The 19,731-nt window shown below is 34.1% G+C and overlaps 2 protein-coding genes across 2 annotated transcripts; both read left to right on the top strand.

Annotated features, from left to right (window-relative positions):
* Positions 1-22: 22 nt before the first annotated feature.
* On the top strand, positions 23-1,265 carry LOC127100695 (uncharacterized). Its single transcript, XM_051037950.1, has one exon. The coding sequence runs from the start codon at positions 194-196 to the stop codon at positions 1,145-1,147; it is 954 nt and encodes a 317-aa protein (XP_050893907.1). The 5' UTR covers positions 23-193; the 3' UTR covers positions 1,148-1,265.
* A 67-nt stretch (positions 1,266-1,332) lies between these two features.
* Positions 1,333-4,607, top strand: LOC127100694 (putative disease resistance RPP13-like protein 3). The gene has a single exon (XM_051037949.1). It carries the CDS (start codon positions 1,738-1,740, stop codon positions 4,537-4,539), a length of 2,802 nt encoding a protein of 933 aa, XP_050893906.1. The 5' UTR covers positions 1,333-1,737; the 3' UTR covers positions 4,540-4,607.
* The last annotated feature ends 15,124 nt before the right edge of the window (positions 4,608-19,731 follow it).

Genomic DNA, 19,731 nt, shown 5'->3' with positions numbered 1-19,731 from the left:
GAAACACAAATAACCTTTTTCCAATTCATTAAAAAAGAAAAATCCATTTGGACGATACCATGCTTTATTATATAAAATCCCATCAACATACTCATTACACCAAAGACAGAACCAAAGAAGAGGAAGAATTAAGAATTCTTCTTTTTCTTCCTCTTCTCCTTGTTCATATTTTCTTCTTTAACCGTTGAAGAAAATGGGATCTCAGGTCTCTAAACAAATCGAAAAACGACAGGCAATTCATGCAGAAGAGAAAACTCTTTCTGATCTAAAAAGCTTAGGAGAAAACTATCCTGGTTCTGATTACTACCCTTCAGACAGAAAAAACTGGATGTCAAATCTCAACCATCACAAACTCAAAATCAACATGATTGTTTGGCCAGGAACACATGATTCCGCAACGAACAAAATCGGTATACCGGGAATTACTCGGCCTTTCGCGCAATGCCAAACCTTGTCCATCTACAATCAGCTTGTGAGAGGAACAAGAGTGTTTGACATTCGAGTGCAAGAGAATCAAAGAGTATGTCATGGAATTATCGTAACATACAGCATAGACATTGTCATTAGAGACGTAAAAAAGTTCTTATCAGAAACCGAATCCGAAATCATAATCCTCGAGGTTAGAACCGAGTTTGGACATAATGATCCACCTGAATTCGACAAGTATCTCGATGAAAACCTAGGCGAGTACTTAATTCACCAAGACGATGCTGTTTTTGATAAAACTATTGCCGAGGTGCTACCAAAAAGAGTTATATGCGTTTGGAAGCCGAGAAAATCGACACAACCAAAGGCGGGTAGTAGTCTTTGGAGTGCAGGCTATCTAAGGGATAATTGGATCAACACAGATTTGCCGTTGACAAAGTTTGAAAGTAATATGAAGTATTTGAGCGAACAGGAACGTGTCGTGTCTAGAAAATACTTCTATCGAGTTGAGAATACTGTTACACCGGTTCCTGATAACCCGATTGTGTGCGTGAAACCCGTGACAGAACGCATTCATGGATATGCAAGACTCTTTATTAGTCAGTGCTTTTCTAAAGGGTGTGGTGATAGATTTCAGATATTTTCTACAGATTTTATAGACTTGGATTTTGTTGATGCATGTGTTGGACTCACCCATGCAAGGGTTGAGGGTAAAGCATGAAAGAAATAGTTCTGTATTTCTTCTTCATTGGATTTGGTTGTGTATATAGAAGCAACAGTTTGTGATGTAGTGTTATATTTGCATGCATGCATTAATTGGAAATAGAGGTTACTAACAAGCTCCACTATATTCTGTTTCTAGTCAATTAAACATCTTGCATTAACAAGAATAAAGGATCAATTAAGCAGGAGCAAAGCAATCCGTGAGGATTTCAATAATCTATAAAAATTAATTCATAGTTCTTCAAAAGTGAGTTACACTATAAGTGTCCTAATGCAGTGTCACATCTAAGCATCATAAAACAAAGGAAACTTCATGGATAAGAAAAATCAATTAAAAAGATAAAAAGTATCGATAAGGTAAATAAGTGGATGGTGCAATTCAACTTTATTGTTGTTTCCTAGTCTTTATTAATTTTTGAGGAGCAATTTCCTTCCACTTTCCTAACTATTACTTATAATATTAATACCGCGTGAGAAACTCTCATAGGTTATATTATATAACAACTCTGTCATCCTTAATCTTTTGATAACATAGTTGTACCAATCACCCAAAACCATAAGTTTCCTTTTACACACTATACTACATACATGGCAGATAACGTGGTTGCATTCCTTTTGGAACACTTATCCCAATTGCTGCAACGCGAAGCTAATTTGCTGTGTGGAGTGGAAGACAAAATCATATCCCTTCGAAACGAACTTGAAATCATAAACTTATATCTCAAAGCTTCTTCTGAAGGGAAGAAGAAGAACAACAACAGAGAAATAGAACAAAAGGTTCTGAGTCAGATCAGAGATGTCTCCTACTTAGCCGAGGATGTCATCGACACATTCATCACCAATGTCGCCTTCTACAAGAAGAGAAACGTGCTGGGAAGAATGCTTCACAGCGTTGATCACGCAAAGTTGCTCCACGACGTAGCAGAGAAAATTGACAAGATCAAAACCGCACTCAGCGAGATACACGAAAACAAGATCAAATACTGTCAAGAAAGCAGTGATCAATCAAGATCAGCAAGAGAAGAGGAGGAGAGAGCGCAATCACTTCACAGATTAAGAAGAAACGTGGAGGAGGAAAATGTAGTGGGCTTTGTCCATGAATCTGAAGTAGTCATCAATAGACTCGTCCTGGATGGTTCGTCACGATTCAATGTCGTTTCAATCATTGGTATGGGTGGATTGGGCAAAACCACTCTGGCACGAAAAGTCTATAACAGTGATAAGGTAAAGAACCACTTCAATTGCCGCACATGGGTTTATGTGTCAAATGAATGTAGAGCCAGAGATGTTTTGCTTGATCTTCTTCAAAAATTGATGCCAAAAAATGACTATGAATGTAGAAGCAGCACCACAGAAAAGGGTAAGAAGAAACACAAGGAAGCTGTGAATCAAGACATCTCTAGCTTAAGTGATGATGAGCTGAAGAAAAGAGTGTGGGAATGCTTAAAGTGGAAAAAGTATCTGTTGGTTCTTGATGACTTGTGGAAAATACGAGATTGGGATGAACTAAAAGATGCTTTTCCCGATGGAAATAGAGGAAGCAGAATATTGATAACAAGTCGTTTGAAAGAAGTTGCCTCGCATACCGGTCGAGATCCTCCTTACTATCTTCAATTTCTCAATGAAGAACAAAGTTGGGAGCTCTTTTCTAAAAAAGTGTTTAGAGGAGAAGAGTACCCTTGTGATCTTGAGTCTCTAGGTAAACAAATAGTTAAAAGTTGCGGCGGTTTGCCACTCTCAATTGTGGTTCTTGCAGGACTTCTGGCAAATAAGGAAAAGTCACACAGAGAATGGTCCAAAGTGTTGGGTCATGTTAACTGGTATCTTACCCGAGACGAGACTCAAGTAAAGGATGTTGTACTTAAACTCAGTTTCGACAACTTGCCTTCAAGACTGAAACCGTGTTTTCTGTATTTAGGGATATTCCCTGAAGATTCTGAAATACGTATAAGGAAATTGTTGCAACTATGGATAGCTGAAGGATTTATACAAGAAACCGGAAGTAGAGATGCATGTGACGTTGCTGAAGACTACTTGTACGAGCTCATTGATCGTAGTTTGATCCAAGTAGCACGAGTGAAATATAACAGAGGCGTGAGAACATGCCGCATCCATGATCTTCTCAGAGATCTCTGCATATTAGAGAGCAAAGAGGATAATATTTTTCAAGTTTGCACTGACAACAACATTTTAATCCCTACAAAACCTCGTAGATTGTCTGTCCATTCTAGCATGTCTCACTATGTTTCTTCAAACACGGATGATCATTCATGTGTTCGCTCTATGTTTTGCTCTGATCCAACTTGCTTAATTTCTCCGGATGAGTGGAAATGGCTTACCAAAAGCTTCAAATTGGTTCGGGTATTAGATCTTGAAGGAACATATTGTTTTAAGATTCCTTCAAACTTAGGGAACTTCATTCACTTGAGGTACTTAAGAATTGAAGATATTATAAGTGTTCCAGATTCTATATGCAACCTTCAGAATGTAGAAACATTAGACTTTGGATCTTTATGGAATGACAAAATTTCTTTCCCCATGGGAATATCAAAGCTCAAGCATCTAAAGCATTTGAATACTTCTGGCCCTATCATTCTTCGGGGCCGTTGTTTAAAATCAAATGTTGATGTAATGTGGAATCTTCAAACAATCTCTCGCATTGTACTGGATAAAAAAACAACATATCTGATAGAGAAAGGAAGTTTCCCCAAACTAAGAAGATTAGGATTGCATATCTCCTCAAACATCAAGGGTGATGTGCCCAAAATGTTGCTAAGCCTTCAACAATTGAAACATTTGAATAAGCTAGAAATCATATTCAAAGTGATAGATTGGCCACACTCGCGATGGGTTATCAATTGTAAGCCCGCGGAAGTTTTAGAAAGTTTGAAGCAGTTGAGCCATCTGAATATACTGAAAATTAGGAATGCAGGTGAGCTTGTAACATGTGTAGCCATGTTTCCTACCAACATTACCAAGTTAACATTGATAGATATTACTTGTTTGAATGACACTGGAATGAAAGCTATTGGAAAGCTCACCAAACTCCAAAAGTTGATCTTATCTGGAAAATACAGATACATACGGATTGACGAGGTTTGGTCTTCAGATTCATATTTTGATCTTAATTGTGTTGAAGATGGGTTCCCACAGTTAAAGGAGTTTCATGTGGAAAATTTGCCTATTCAAAACTGGAAATTAGCTAATGGTTCCATGCCACGCCTTCAAATCCTAGATATTCATCGATGTGATAAGTTGGATAGCCTCCCAAGTGAACTATGGTCTTTGACTACCTTAACAAAAGTATGTGTTCGGAGACCATCCCCTCAAATGGCTGCAATGCTACACCATTTGGAAGTTAGGAAAGGATGTGAACTTATTGTAAAGTAATTAGAATTAATGCTTGTTTGCTTTGAATTTATAAGTTTTTTTTATGGTACTCCCTCCGTTCCTTTTAACTATTGTTTTTAAGCAAAAATTTTATTTCTTTGTATGTGTCATTTTCAAAGTTCAAGGTAACATTAATCGTTGATTTGTCAAAATTACTCCTAATTATTCATTGTGAGAAAAAAAATCAAATGAGTTAACAAATAATTAAAGGTATTATAGGTAAAAAGACAATCATTACTTTAAAAGTAGTAAACATTATTAGCTTTATTGATATGCGGAAAAAGTTATAAAGAGACAATTAAAAAGGAACGGAGGGAGTATATTTTAAACACCTTATTTATTAATTTCACATTTCTTTCTTAATTTATCTATTTTTATTTTAGTTAACTAATGTATATGAGGCCGAGTAATAAGACTAAAAAATAATCAAATTAATTAGAAAATATTTTTTTAATGGGGAGGGAAGACCGATTTACTTAGTGAATATTTACTCTTCTTGTGTTCTAGAAAAAAAAAAGAGAAAAATGTGAAAAGCATTGTTAAGTTTCAAAGCTAAATTTCGTCTAGGTGTTTGGTGTTTGGCTGATGATTTCAATTCAATCAAGGATAAAACAGAGAGGAAATGGAAGCTTTTGGTTCCTAGCAGAGCAGATTTGCTCAAATTTGGAAATTTCATAGACGCTTTTGAGATAATTGATGTTCCCGTCTTCGGAAAGAAATTTACTTGGTTCAAGGCGGATGATAGCGTTATGTCGAGATTGGATAGATTTCTTTGCACATAAGGGCTAATTAGGAGCTAGAAAATCACTTGTCAAATAGTGGGTGACATAGACCTCTCTGACTATTCTCCAATCCGAATCAAAGGCAAGTCGGAGAATTGGGAACCAAAACCCTTCAAGATGTTTAATTGTTGGATGAAGCACGAGAATTTTCTACCATTTGTTGAGAAGACTTGGAATTCGACTCTCATTCAAGGCAAGACCGGTTTTGTTTTGAAAGAAAAGATCAAATTCCTTTAAGGGTAATATTTAATGTTGGAACAAGGAAGTCTTTGGCGTTATGAATTTAGTGGTCGAGGAAGCTGTTAAGAATCTCAATGATCTAGATTGTTTTGGTTGCAGAGGAACCTTGAATTGATATTTCAATTGGAGTGGCCAATAATAGGATGAAGGCTTCTAAGAAAGTGTGGGAGTTGATGAATCTCAAAGAAAGTATGCTAAGACAGAAATCCATAATGTGTTGGTTAAAAGAGGGAGATTCAAATTCAAAGTTTTTTCATAAAGCTTTGGATAAAAGATATAGAAGAAATTTTCTATTTGGTTTAGATTCAGCTAGGGGCCGAATTTCATAGGTAAAGGAAGTCAAGATGGAAGTAAAAAATCATTTTGGACAATTATTCAAGGAATCAAATTTCTACAGACCTTTGCTTGAAGAGGTTGATTTTAAGAGTTTGAGTTTCTCTGATAGATATTTTTTGGAGCTTCCTTTTCAAGTAGAAAAAAATGAAAGAGGCTATTTGGAGTGCAGATAATGGTAAGAGTTCGGTTCCAGACAAATTCAATTTGGAATTTTGTAAAACATGTTGGGAGGAGGGAAAGATTGATCTCATTAGGTTTTTAAATGAATTTCATCTTTATGCAAAATTACTGAAAGCTATTACTATAATTTTTTTGGCTTTGATCCCTAAAGTAGATAATCCTCAAACTTTAGATGAATTTCGCCAGATTAACTTAATTCGTAGCCTTTATAGAATTATTGCAAAATTGGTTGCTTCTAGAGTTAAAAAGATGTTGGGTGGTTTAATCTCTAAAGAGCAATTTTTTTTCTAGCGGAAAGACAAATGGTTTATGGAATTTTAGTGGTGAATTTCACGAAGAGATTTAAGAAGGAGTTTTTGTTGGTGAAGATGGATTTTGCTAAGGCTTACGATAATGTGTTAAAACAAGATTTGGCTATGCATTTGACCTTATATTTTGATGATAACAATACATAGTAGTTTAAAGAACAATTTTGTACCCTAATAATTTTGCTCAGTATGCAGATTTTATATTCAAGTTTTGAATCTGACTAAATGATGTGTAACATCATCAGATTCTGAAACTAGTGAACTCTAACTCTGGGTTATATGTTTACAAGTTGATCAAGCTCTGAATTATTTACTAAATGCTTATGACATCTACTTTTCCAAGGACTTATTCTCTCTGAAGCCCTGCACTCTCAACAACTCTGAATTGTGTCATCAAGATTATAAAGACCGGGTTTTGATGAACTGGATCTAGACTCAGAAGACCAAGTTTCTGAGAATTCTCTCAACCAGCTTCTTACTCTTATCTTATGCATGTTTCACCACCTAACTATTAGAAGCCTCTGGGTTTTGAAGATAAGATAAAAAGGTTTTACGTGAGAAAAATAGTACATATTAGAAAACCAAATATTCCTTAAATTACATTGATTTTATGGGCTAAGGACTATACTATTGTACCATTTTGTCTCCCATTTTCATATACCGTTATACAAAGATACAACTTTATTTTGGTATTCCTATTCTACCCTCCAACTGTTCTCTTTATTTCCTATATAAAGAAGACTTGGAAGTATAGAAAAGCAGTTGAACAATTACTACGATACAATTGTCATCATATACGTGAACAATGATATTTGTGAATATTTTGAGAGAGAAAAATACACACAACGAAATTTTGTTCATACTCTTCATAGAATATATTTTGTGTGATGTACTTGTTATTCAATTGTGTATTCAACTTTCTTAGAAGCATTTTGTAAACATACTTTGCATCTTAATTTGTTTGATTGTATTTTCCTTGAGTAACTAGGGTTTAGTAAGTAGACTAAAGAAGACATTGACTATTGGTCTTTGTGTTGTAATCAAGTTTGGTTATAGTGGATTAAGTCCTTATTAATAAGGAAAAATCACCTTGGCGGGTGGATTGGAGGTAGCTTTGTTAACAACGAACTAGGATAAAAATGATTGTTTCATTATTTTTGTTCTTTGTTTTCTATTTATTATGTTGGGTTGAAAAATATTTTGCTTTTAGAAACCCAATTCAAATCCCCCCTTTCTTATGTTTCTCGTCACCTTCAATTGGTATCAGAACTCCGGTTATGGTATCGATTGTGTATCAAACACTTCACCGTGTTAGATAAAGATCCAGTTTGTGAAAGACAATGTTTGTTATCCCTCCTCCAGCTGCTCCTATTGTTGATAGAGATCACTACAGTGTTAAACCTCCAGGCTTTGATGGAGATAAATTTGATTATTAGAAAGATAGAATATAACGTTTTTTCTTGGTCATGATGTAGATCTATGGGATATGATAGTTGATGGCTACATACACCCTGTTGATTGAAGTGGTAATAAGGTGGAAAGAAGAATGATGACAGACCAGCAAAAGAAAGATTACAAGAATCATCATAAAGCAATGAGCATCATGTTAAATGCTATTTCATACACTAAGTTGAAAATATCACCAACAGAGACACAACAAAGTCTATATTTGACTCTCTGTGAATGACTCGTGAAGGAAACACTCAAGTTAAAGAAACTAAGGCACTTGTATTAATATAAAAATATGAAGCCTTCAAAATGGAAGACAATAAAACTATTGAGAACATGTTCTCAAGGTTTCAAAGTCTTGTTGCAGGACTAAAGATTCTGGACAAAGGTCATTCTACTACAAATCATGGGAAGAAAATTATTAGAAGCCTACCTAAGAGATGGAGGCCTATGGTAACCGTGCTGAAACTTTCTAAGGATCTGAACAACACAACTCTGGAAGAACTTGTTAGTTCTTTTATAAGTCATGAGATAAATCTTGAAGTGGATAAGCCTCAAAGAAAAGTTAAATTTGTGGCTCTGAAATCCATGGGAAAGTCTGAAAAGACTAAAGTCTTTCAAGCTGAAAAAGAAGAAGACTCGGAAGAAGAAGATGAAATGTCTCTTCTTTCAAGACGTGTCAATAAAATCTAGAAGAAAAGACAAAGCAAGTTCAGAGGCTCTAGAAGGATGGATTGACGCTCTAAGTCTACATCTGGACTGAAGAAGTCAGGTGCTGGCAAGGAAGTTATCTGCTTTGAGTGCAAGGAGTCAGGTCACTACAATAGTGAGTGTCCCAAGTTGAAGAAATAAAGACCAAAGAAGAAAAACTTCAAAGGGAAGAAGAAAGGTATAATGGCAAACTGTGATGACTCTGAATCCTCAGAAGATGACTCTGAGGAAGAGCAAGCTAATATGGCGCTGATGGCAACTACAGAAGAACCTGATGAGAAAATTCAATTAGAATCAGAATCTGAGTCAAAATCTGAAGAGGCATTCCCTAACTTATCTCGTTCGGAATTAGAATCTTGTCTTTTTGGAATTTTGGAAAAGTATCAGAAGCTTCAGAACAAACACAAGGATATGAAACAAGTCCATGTATCTGAATCTGAAGCCTATAGTAAGCTGAAGAAAGATTTTCCACTTTGAATAAAGAGAACTTTATTTTAAAAAATGAAAACTTTTCTCTTCAAATTAAAAGTTCCAAACTTGAGGAAGAAATTCTTTCAGAAGCTTATGTGGATTTTGAAACTGTCTTAAATAAATATGACAAATCTTTTCAGACATTTATGGCTAGAAAAATAGATAAAAGCAAGATGGATTCAATGATTTATGGAGTTACCAGAAATGGAAGAAGAGGAATTGCTTATGTATCTAAATAAAAACCTATTTCAAAACCTAAGGCAAAAGCAAAAGCTTTGAACTCTCATTTCTCCTATGCTTACACTCAAAATGATTATTTTGCACCAAGACCCAAGTTCTCTAACAAATCTAGGAGAAATAACAAGAAAGGACCCAAAAAAATGTGGGTACCTAAGGATAAGAAAATCTATGTTGCAGACACCCTTAGTAACTCAGTTGAAACACCTATCATGGTACCTGAACTTTGGATGCTCACGAAATATGACGGGAAGAAGGCATATGTTCCAAGACCTGGAAATTATGCCAGGTGGCTTCGTGGGTTTCGAAGGTGATCAAAAAGGGAAGATCATTGGCTCCATAACAATTCGTAATGGTTTTCTCCCTTATATTACTTATGTTTTATTAGTCGAAGGATTGATGCATAACTTATTATCCATAAGTCAATTAAGTGACAATGGTTATGATATAATCTTTAATCAAAAGTCTTGTAAAATTGTTAGTCAGAAGGATGGTTTTATCCTTTTGAATGGCAAGAGTAAAAATAACATTTATAAAATTATACTTTCTGACCTTAAAAATCAAAATGTAAAATGTCTTATGTCTATTAATGACGAGTAATGGATATGGCATAGAATATTGGGCCATGTTAGCATGAAAAGGTATTCTCAGCTAAATAAGCTTAAATTAGTCAGGGGCCTTCCTAATCTTAAGTTTGCTTCATATGCTCTTTATGAAGCATGTTAGAAAGGCAAGTTTTCAAAAACTTCTTTCAAAGTAAAGAATGTTGTTTCTACCTCTAGGCCTTTGGAACTTCTGCACATTGACCTTTTTGGACCAATGAAAACCGCTTCAGTCAGTGCTAAGAAGTATGGTTTAGTCATTGTAGATGACTACAATAGATGAACATGGGTTTAATTCTTACGACATAAGGATGGGTCATATTCTATGTTTTTTACTTTTTGCTCTCAAGTGAAAAATGAGAAGGACTTTAGTATTGTTAAAGTCAGAAGTGATCATGGTGGAGAATTTGAAAATAAAGATTTTGAAAAATTCTTTGATGAAAATGAATGATTTCTCCTGCCCTAGAACTCCGCAACAAAATGGAGTTGTAGAGAGGAAGAATAGGATTTTGTAAGAGATGGCAAGAACCATGATCAATGGGACTAATGTGGCTAAGCACTTTTGAGCAGAGACAATTAACATAACGTGTTACATTCAGAATATGATATCTACAAGACCTATTATGGGTAATACTCCCTATGAATTATGGAAGAACAAGAAACCCAACATTTCATATTTTCACCCTTTTGGTTGTGATTGTTTGATGTTGATCACTATAAACAATATGAACAAGTTTAATTCTAAGGCACAAAAGTGTATTATGTTAGGATACTTTGAACACTCTAATAATTATATAGTAGACAACATAGAAACATGAATTGCTGAGGAATCAATTCATGTTAGATTTGATGATAAGCTTGACCATGAAAGTCAAAGCTAATTGGGAAAATTGCAAATCTGGAAATCACTTTCTCAGGATCTGAAGGTAAAACTTCATAAGCAAAATATGTTGAGGCAAAAGACTATGAAACTGATCAACTAGAAGTTGTTGAAGTTCAGACCCCTTTGAGGAGTCCAGACAAAGATCCTCACACTTTGAAGAATTTATTATGGGAGATAAGACTGAACCAGTCAAAACCCGATCCTCATTCAAACCTTCTGAAGAGACACTTCTGGGTTTGGTGTCGCTCATAGAACCTAAATTTGTTGATGTAACACTTCGTGACACTAAATGGATTCTGGAAATGCAAGAAGATTGAATCAGTTCTCAATAAATGATGTGTGGACTTTGTCGCATCTAGAAAAATACGATCTTTCGCGATGGTCGCAGAAAAATGATTCAAACAGGGTCGCCACCAAAATTTATTTATTTCAAGGAAGGAAAGGAAAATATCGATACAATATTTAAGAGGAAAGAAAATGGTCGTTGCAACCAAATTCAGGGTTCAGGAGTCGATTACATAAGGGGATGGTATTAGTACCTCTCATGTCTGTTGTACTGAACGGGAACCTTTTAGTTAAATTTACAATTTAATGTTAGCATATGTTAATTGTTTTATTCAAGTAATCAAAAGTGGAAAAAAATAGAAAAGGGGTCGCAAAAGTGTTTTATTATAGTGCTTGACAAGATTACGAGTCTTGCTCCTAAGTATCCTCAGGTACAATGAGGAATTCAAAGCTTCGTAGTTCAGACAAGACAAAAAAATATTTGTTGGTGTTTCTTGTTATAGTGATTGACGATACGATGAATCTCTCTCTTACGTATCTTCAGGTGCGATGGAGAACTCAAAGCTACATAGTTCTTGGTAGCCAAGAGTGTTGGTTGATTGATTTTAGGGGATAAATGTTTAGGTCGCCTTCTAACAGTTTAACATTGGCTTGTTTGCTTGCAGATGGGAGACTTAGCGTTTGTTTGTTTTGAGGTAGAAGGGATTATGTTTGATCGCATTCTAGCAGTTTAAATATTTAGTTGTATGCTTGTGCATGGGATGCTTAAGTATTAATTTATACATGCGTTAGAAAGGACTAAACAATGTCCGTTTGTAAAAAGGAGTTTGATTGATTAAATATGTATTGAATTTGAACACATGTCTAGATCGCATTCTAACGGTAAAACATGGTTTGCTTACTCGTGGTGAAGGCTTAAACGCAAGTTTGTACGCGTTAGAAAGGATTAGACAAATGTTCTTTTATGAAAGACTTTCAATCGCACGAGGGGGAGAAGGTAGGTTTGATGTGTTGGAATGTTTTTTTAAGGTGAATGACGAATATTCAGTAAGAATAAGACGTAAGCCTCGAAACCAATTATTCGGGATATTGCCAGAATGCTATTATCCAAGAATACCTTTTTCATTCAATATACTTAAGAAATTATTTGATGTATGATGAACATTCAAAAGATTATTCAAAAATTCCACTGGAATGGTAGAATCCAATGACCCCTATTTTCGTCCAAGTTATTCTGTTAAGTATTTTAGAAACAAAAAATTGAATGAAAAGGTAACCCAATATGTGTGCCTCGAGAGCAATCATTCAAAGATTCAAGGAATGCAAGACTCCAAGGACCCATTTCTTTTGTATTTGTTGAAGAAAATAGATAATGGTATGTCCTATCGAGAAAAGGGTTGAAATGATTGTGTATCGAAAATGATTGCGATGCTGTTATCTAGAGGGTCGTGAGAAAAATGTCTATTTGGTGAAGGGACATCTTAAAAGTGGGTCACAAAATCCTTCTCGACTACAACTGGTTTAATAGGTCGCTAAGTGCAAAAGTCGGCAACGGTATGCACACCTTGTTTTGGAAGCACTAAGTGACCTAATTTTGACATCATTCAAAACTGATCTAAGAGAATAGTGCACTCACAATGATAACCATTATGATAGGTAGCGCGCAACTTAGTTTATCACAACGGTCAGATGCCCGTGATGGAAAATAACATACTTACAGCCACATTCTACCTCACAACGATTGATCAGTAGTGATGATATCCCTTTTCAAACCACTGTGAGAGGGATTTTCCGTAGTAGTGCTTCAAGAGTTGAGTGTTGAACAAGAGAAGTTCGTGTTGTTCTATGATAGTCAAGTGCAATTCATCTTCGTAAGAACCCGACATTTCACTCAAGGTCAAAGCACATTGAGGTGCGGTATCATTGGATATAAGATGCATTGGAGACAAAGTTGTTTTCACTTGAAAAGATCCATGCTGACGAGAATGGTTCAAATATGATGACAAAAACTTTGTCTGCGACAAAACTGATTAACAGCAGAAAGAAGGCGGACATGATGGAACAACTCCTTCTCACTTGAGTTATGAGAAATAGATTTGTAGTGTGAGCCCACTCCTAAAATGGGACCCACCGTTTATTTAGAAAAGAAAAAAAAAGAAAAAGAATTAAAAAAAAGATTTTATTAGATTTTTTATTTGGGCCAAATCCATTTGATATCTATTTAAAGGAATTTTTTATTCCCTGCAACACAACAAATGAACAACTTTAAAAAGAGAAGTGTACAGGGGTTTCATGGTTTCAGAGAAAAGGAAAAAAAGTACAAGTGATAGAAAAATGTATACTAAATCTTATTCCTTTGAGCTACAAATTCAGTTTGTTGTTTCTACACTTAGCTATTTTTATTGATATTCTTGTTGATTAGTTCTACCTTCTCTTAAAGTTGTTTTGGTATACCCATATTTTGTGAAGTTGTTTGAAGTGAGTTTTCTCACCTTTATTATTTATGAGTAATGCTAACTTGTACTCTAGGGGCACAAATTAAAAAAACCTACTTATAATAAATTTTTATTAAAAAAAGTTTTTAACAAATTAATTATACATTTTTATTAAAATCAATACACAATTTCTAAAATAATATTTTTTTATTTAATTTTTAACTTGTACCCCTATGACACACGTTAATATTATCCATTATTTATTGGTAAAGATTATTATTCCCGGATTTTGTATTACCATATATATATATATATATATATATATATATATATTACTGATTATTACTGATTAGGTTCCGTAGATTTTATTCTCTCACTTATAACCCGATTGTGTGTTTGTGGAACGGGAGCAGATTGTCTCCCGTCAATTCTTTTTCCAGTAAAATCCCAACCCTTCATCTTTCTCTCTTAAATAAAATAATAATATTTTTAAATGGTCCAATGGTGAGATGATACACTTTATTCCATCCTGTGAAATTTCCACAGGAGACAATCCCCTCCCCTATGAAACCTTTGACATACCAGATTCATGCATATGCAAAATGTCTATTTGGTGAAGGGACATCTTAAAAGTGGGACACAAAATCCTTCTCGACTACAACTGGATTAATAGGTCACTAAGTACAAAAGTTGGCAACGGTATGCACACCTTGTTTTGGAAGCACTAAGTGACCTAATTTTGACATCATTCAAAACTGATATAAGAGAATAGTGCACTCACAATGATAACCATTATGATAGGTAACACGCAACTTAGTTTATCACAACGGTCAGATGCCCGTGATGCAAAATAACATACTTACAGCCACATTCTACCTCACAACGGTTGATCAGTAATGATGATATCCCTTTTCAAACCACCGTGAGAGGGATTTTCCGTAGTAGTGCTTCAAGAGTTAAGTGTTGAGCAAGAGAAGTCTGTGTTGTTCTATGATAGTCAAGTGCAATTCATCTTCGTAAGAACCCGACATTTCACTCCAGGTCAAAGCACATTGAGATGCGATATCATTGGATATAAGATGCATTGGAGACGAAGTTGTTTTCACTTGAAAAGATTCATGCTGACGAGAATGGTTCAGATATGATGACAAAGACTTTGTCTGCGACAAAACTGATCAACAACAGAAAGAAGGCGGACATGGTGGGACAACTCCTTCTCACTTGAGTCATGAGGAAGATATTTGTAGTGTGAGTCCACTCCTAAAATGGGACCCACCGTTTATTTAGAAAATGAGAAAAAAGAGAAAAAAAATTTAAAAAAAAATTATTAGATTTTTTTATTTGGGCCAAATCCATTTGACATCTATTTAAATGAATTTTTTATTTCCTGCAACACAACAAATGAACAACTTACAAAAGAGAAGTGTACAAGGATCTCAGAGAAAAGAAAAAAAAGTACAAGTGATAGAAAAATGTATAGTAAATCTTATTCTTTTGAGCTACAAATTCAGTTTGTTGTTTCTACACTTACGTATTTTTATTGATATTCTTGTTGATTAGTTTTACCTTTTCTTAAAGTTGTTTTGGTATACTCATATTTTGTGAAGTTATTTGAAGTGAGTTTTCTCACCTTTATTATTTATGGATAATGTTAACTTATACTCTAGGGGCACAAGTTAAAAAAACCTATTTATAATAAATTTTTAATGAAAAAAGTTTTAAAAAAATTAATTATATATTTTTATTAAAATCAATACATAATTTCTAAAACAATATTTCTTTATTTAATTTTTATCTTGTATTTCTATGACATAAGTTAATATTACCCATTATTTTATTGATAAAGATTATTATTCCCGGATTTTGTATTACCATATATATATATATCAAAAATATAATTATGTATTAATTAAAAATAAATTTAGTTTCAATTATTTTGAGTTTTTACCAATTTTGATTTTTTGTATGTATTGAATTTTTATCATAACATTTCTTTCAATTATTGAGTTTTTTAATAATATTTTATTTATTTTTATTAATATTTATGAAAAAAAATAAAAATTTCAAAAGTTGGGACCCTCTAATATTTGATGCCTGTGCTGCAACACATGTTACACTTGCGCAGGAGCGCCTATATATATATATATATATTACTGATTTGGTTCCATAGATTTTATTCTCTCACTTATAACCCGATTGTGTGTTTGTGAAACCTTTGCCATACCATATTCATGGATACGCAAAACTCTTTATTAGCCGTGCTTTATTAGTCGGTGCTAATGGTTCTCTGTCACACCTTCACATTCTTGATATTCGTAAATGCAATAAGTTGGATAGCCTCCCAAGTGAACTATGGTCTTTGACTACCTTAACAAAAGTATGTGTTTGGAGACCCTCCCCTCGAATGGCTGAAATGCTACACAATTTGGAAGTTAGGAAAGGATGTGAAATCATCGTAGAATAATTAAAATTAATGCTTGTTTGCTTTGAACTTTTAAGTTTTTTATGGTTTTAGTTAACTATTACAATGTTATCAATAGGACTGAAAAGAACCAAATCAATTAAAAAACATTTTGTGATTTGGTTTGATAAGTAATCCATTAAACATAATGTATGATTTGAATAAGTTGCATTTAAGCTTAAAACTGGACCCAATAATAGGACCCTTAGATAAAGTTCGTAATGAATTCGAGTGAAGTTTTAAATTAATTTAATCATTTTTAAATTTAACTTGAGTTAGACTAAATTCAATTATTCGAATTTTCAATTATTAATCATCATTTTACATCAACAAATATAATTGAGCAGTGAATTGGAAGTCACAAAATTGTTAAAAATAAGACACTCAATCATAGAGATTAAATTTGAGAAATTTATAAGGCACAATTTCATATAAAAAAACTAAAATGTTCTTATATTTTAGAGATGTATTTTTTGAGACACCAAACACACAAAACATATGTCAATTCTGAGTGACATCTAAGAAGTTGAGTTTTTTTAATCTGGAGATGCATATCCGGAATCTGTGTGGAGATGTATCTCCGTAACATATGTGCAACAAATACATAAGCAAAACACCAGAAAGTTGTATTTTAATTAAATAAAATTACCATTCATAACATAAAATCAGCATTACATTGGATGTCAACATAAAACAAAACATTACATTTCAATATTCAGCTGGACGCTTCAACATCTTCACAATATCTTCAAGCGACCTTGAAATATTCGTTTCCAACTCGAGCGAAAATTTTGTTCCGGAACGGAAAAATGTATTTCAAGCAGCCCTTACATAAGCATCCGTCTTGAGATCATAGTTGTTGAACTCAATTTTGTTTTCATTGTTAATTGACGGTGAACTGTACTCGAGCTTCACAATTTTTGGATTGTCTCCGTAAAGTAGGAGATTATGCACTTCGTATTGAAGATCTGCAAAAAAGATGTACTCATTGAGCTTAAACTTTTGCTAGGGTGTCGCGCCCAAGAAGGAGACATTTGCGACATACCAGATGATCTTTATTTATGACATTTGAGACATTTTTTGTTTATATGAAATAAAAAACAAGAGCCCCTAAATTTATATAAGTTGTAGACAAATATAGAGCTCATAAATTCTATCATGTATTAGTACTGATTTCAGATATATATTTCTGGTACCACCCTATTATTTTATTCCGAAGATACATCTCTAGAACCTCTGATGAACTAAGAAGAAAACAGAACATGCGTATTTTGTTTGGCAAATGGATAACTTTTTTTTGACAAACATCAAAATGCATTAAAATATATGAAATTGTATATATTACACTTCATTAATATTAATACACAATTACATAAACTTAATTGATGACGAAAAACTAAAACGAATAGAAAGATTTGTCGTCGGCTAAATCTATAAGTATGGGTGGTTCCCCCTTTAACTTTTGTGCATTTGATTCTCTTTCAATATTGATAAATTTCTCGAAAAATCTTGCATCCTTTTTACAAATTGGTTCGACCAAGTCTCAGATTTTGTTGTTGAATGAGTTGTCCAATCCATTGATGTAAGTGGTATATGGAATCCCAATTTCAAATAAACTTGAACAAAGTGTCGTGATTTTGAAAGTGATCCATTATACATAATTTTAAGGTGGGACGGTGCGCAGTGGAAAAAAGGTTTTCGAAAAATCGTATCTTGTAAGATCAATACGAACTCTATCATACGCACTTGCTATGAGATGACTCCCTTCAAGGAAGCGCATCCATTTTTCCTCTAGTGTTGGTCCACTAATGCAAAGAGCAAGAGACTCATAAATTGCATTAAAGTTTTCTTTCTGTAAAGTCGTGTGTATGATTCTTTATGGGTCCTCAACTCATGGATAAGTTTGATGACAGACAAGTGTGTGATTATCTTCTCCTTTATCGAGTAAAGTCGAAACAGCTCGATAACCGCAATTACTGTCATCTCAAAGTTGATGATCTGCTCGATGTATTTGTGCATAAAAACTGACATCTCGTCAATGAATGAAATTTTCGGTGGAGGCGTGGAAGAGGTGGTTTGCTAATGTGAGCTCTCTTAAAAATCTTTTTTTGAGATTTTGGAGTTGGTGAGTCTGGAAATACTTTGTTAACATGTTCAAAATACGAAAGAGACAACATCGTTGAATTGTCACTCTATGTAGGCTTGAGCTTCTTCAAAGCACCTTTTATTTTTACCACTTGAAAGGGTGGTTTCAAGTCAGTGATTTACGGATAAGCAATCTTCCTCAATTGTTCTTTGATGTGGCATTTTATATTGTCACCGACTTTAAAAAATCTCTCTTGTATCACTTTCAATTCGGTCTAGATAGAGATATTCAATTTTTCTTCTTTCATGACATCATCATCATCAAATCTATGCTTTTTTTCAATGACGGTAAACTTCATCCATTCTTATCGGGCTACCAAGTTTCACCTTCTTTGCTATAAGACAAGCACATGGTAGACCATAGGTTTTCACAATTGTGCAACCACACTTTGCACTGTCAAAGCCTACATTATCAACTCGTTTTGCTTCGTAAAAAATATAATTCAAACCTGCTCGAGATATGTTATCGACCAATTGAGAATAAAGATTGTTGTCTTTAAATCTGTGTTCCAACACTGTGATGCTCCGACCAAATAATATTTGTATCTCATTATGTTGACGCTCTTACAAAATCTTTCATCAATAACATGTTTAAAGACTTTAGAGTCAAGCTCAAAGTTGCTTCCTCTCACCAACCACGAGGTGATGGGTATTAAAGTATATTATACTTAGTAACCATTTTAAGTAGTTATAGTAATTAGAAGTAGTTAGGAGAGTTAGTTAGAATAACTAACTCATAGCTTGTGTAACTAACTATCAAACTTGCATGACTTGTACTATCTCCGATCCTATTTATAAGAGAAATTTTACTTTTTATGTTTATTGAATAATCAATGTATCTGAACTATATCATGGACTAAATACATTAATTATTCAATGAATCTAAAATTCAACTTTCTCTTATAAATTAGACCAGAGGGAGTATATCGCAAGCAATCCCTAACGTACAATCTTGTGTTATTTATCTCATCATGCATCAAAGTTAATTCATTATCCATTATTGAAAATTTTGTTGGTGCGCAAGGTGAAGAAGATGAAGATGGAATAAGAGAAGAAGAGAAAGAATAACAAACTTCCACCACTCTTACAAAATAGTTACAACAAATGGTTGTACACACACTCAGTACTGCGCTACTATTGTTGTATTGCACTACCTACTATTGACAACTACACTATTTATATACACAAACAATAATGCCACGTAGGCAAAATGATAACCTACACTAGCTAGGTTAAGCTTAACAAAAACTAATATTATTACTACTAAATATGAATTACTTCTAACACCATCCCTTAATTCATATTCAACTAATCAAAACTAATAACACCAATTTCATCCCTCAAATGGAGAAATTGATCAGTCTTGATCGTTTTCGTCAAAACATCTGCCAGCTGCTTCTGGATGCTACAGTGCATAACTTCTGGCACTCCATTATGAACCTGACTTCTCAGAAAGTGATCATTAGTCTCAATATGCTTGCTTCTCCGATCCAACACTGGGTTCTTAGTAAGATTGATTGCAGGCTTGTTATCAATCATCAGCTTCAGAGGTTTGCTTACCTTGATCTTCATATTCTATAGTAAATTCAGAAGCCAAAGAGCTTGACCTGCAACCACAACACCTGCAATATATTCAACTTCACAGATTGACAAATTGGAACACTAAG

This window comes from Lathyrus oleraceus, chromosome 7 (genome assembly GCF_024323335.1).
Source record: "Lathyrus oleraceus cultivar Zhongwan6 chromosome 7, CAAS_Psat_ZW6_1.0, whole genome shotgun sequence".
NCBI lineage: Eukaryota > Viridiplantae > Streptophyta > Magnoliopsida > Fabales > Fabaceae > Lathyrus > Lathyrus oleraceus.
This window is presented reverse-complemented; position numbering and strand designations above follow the sequence as displayed.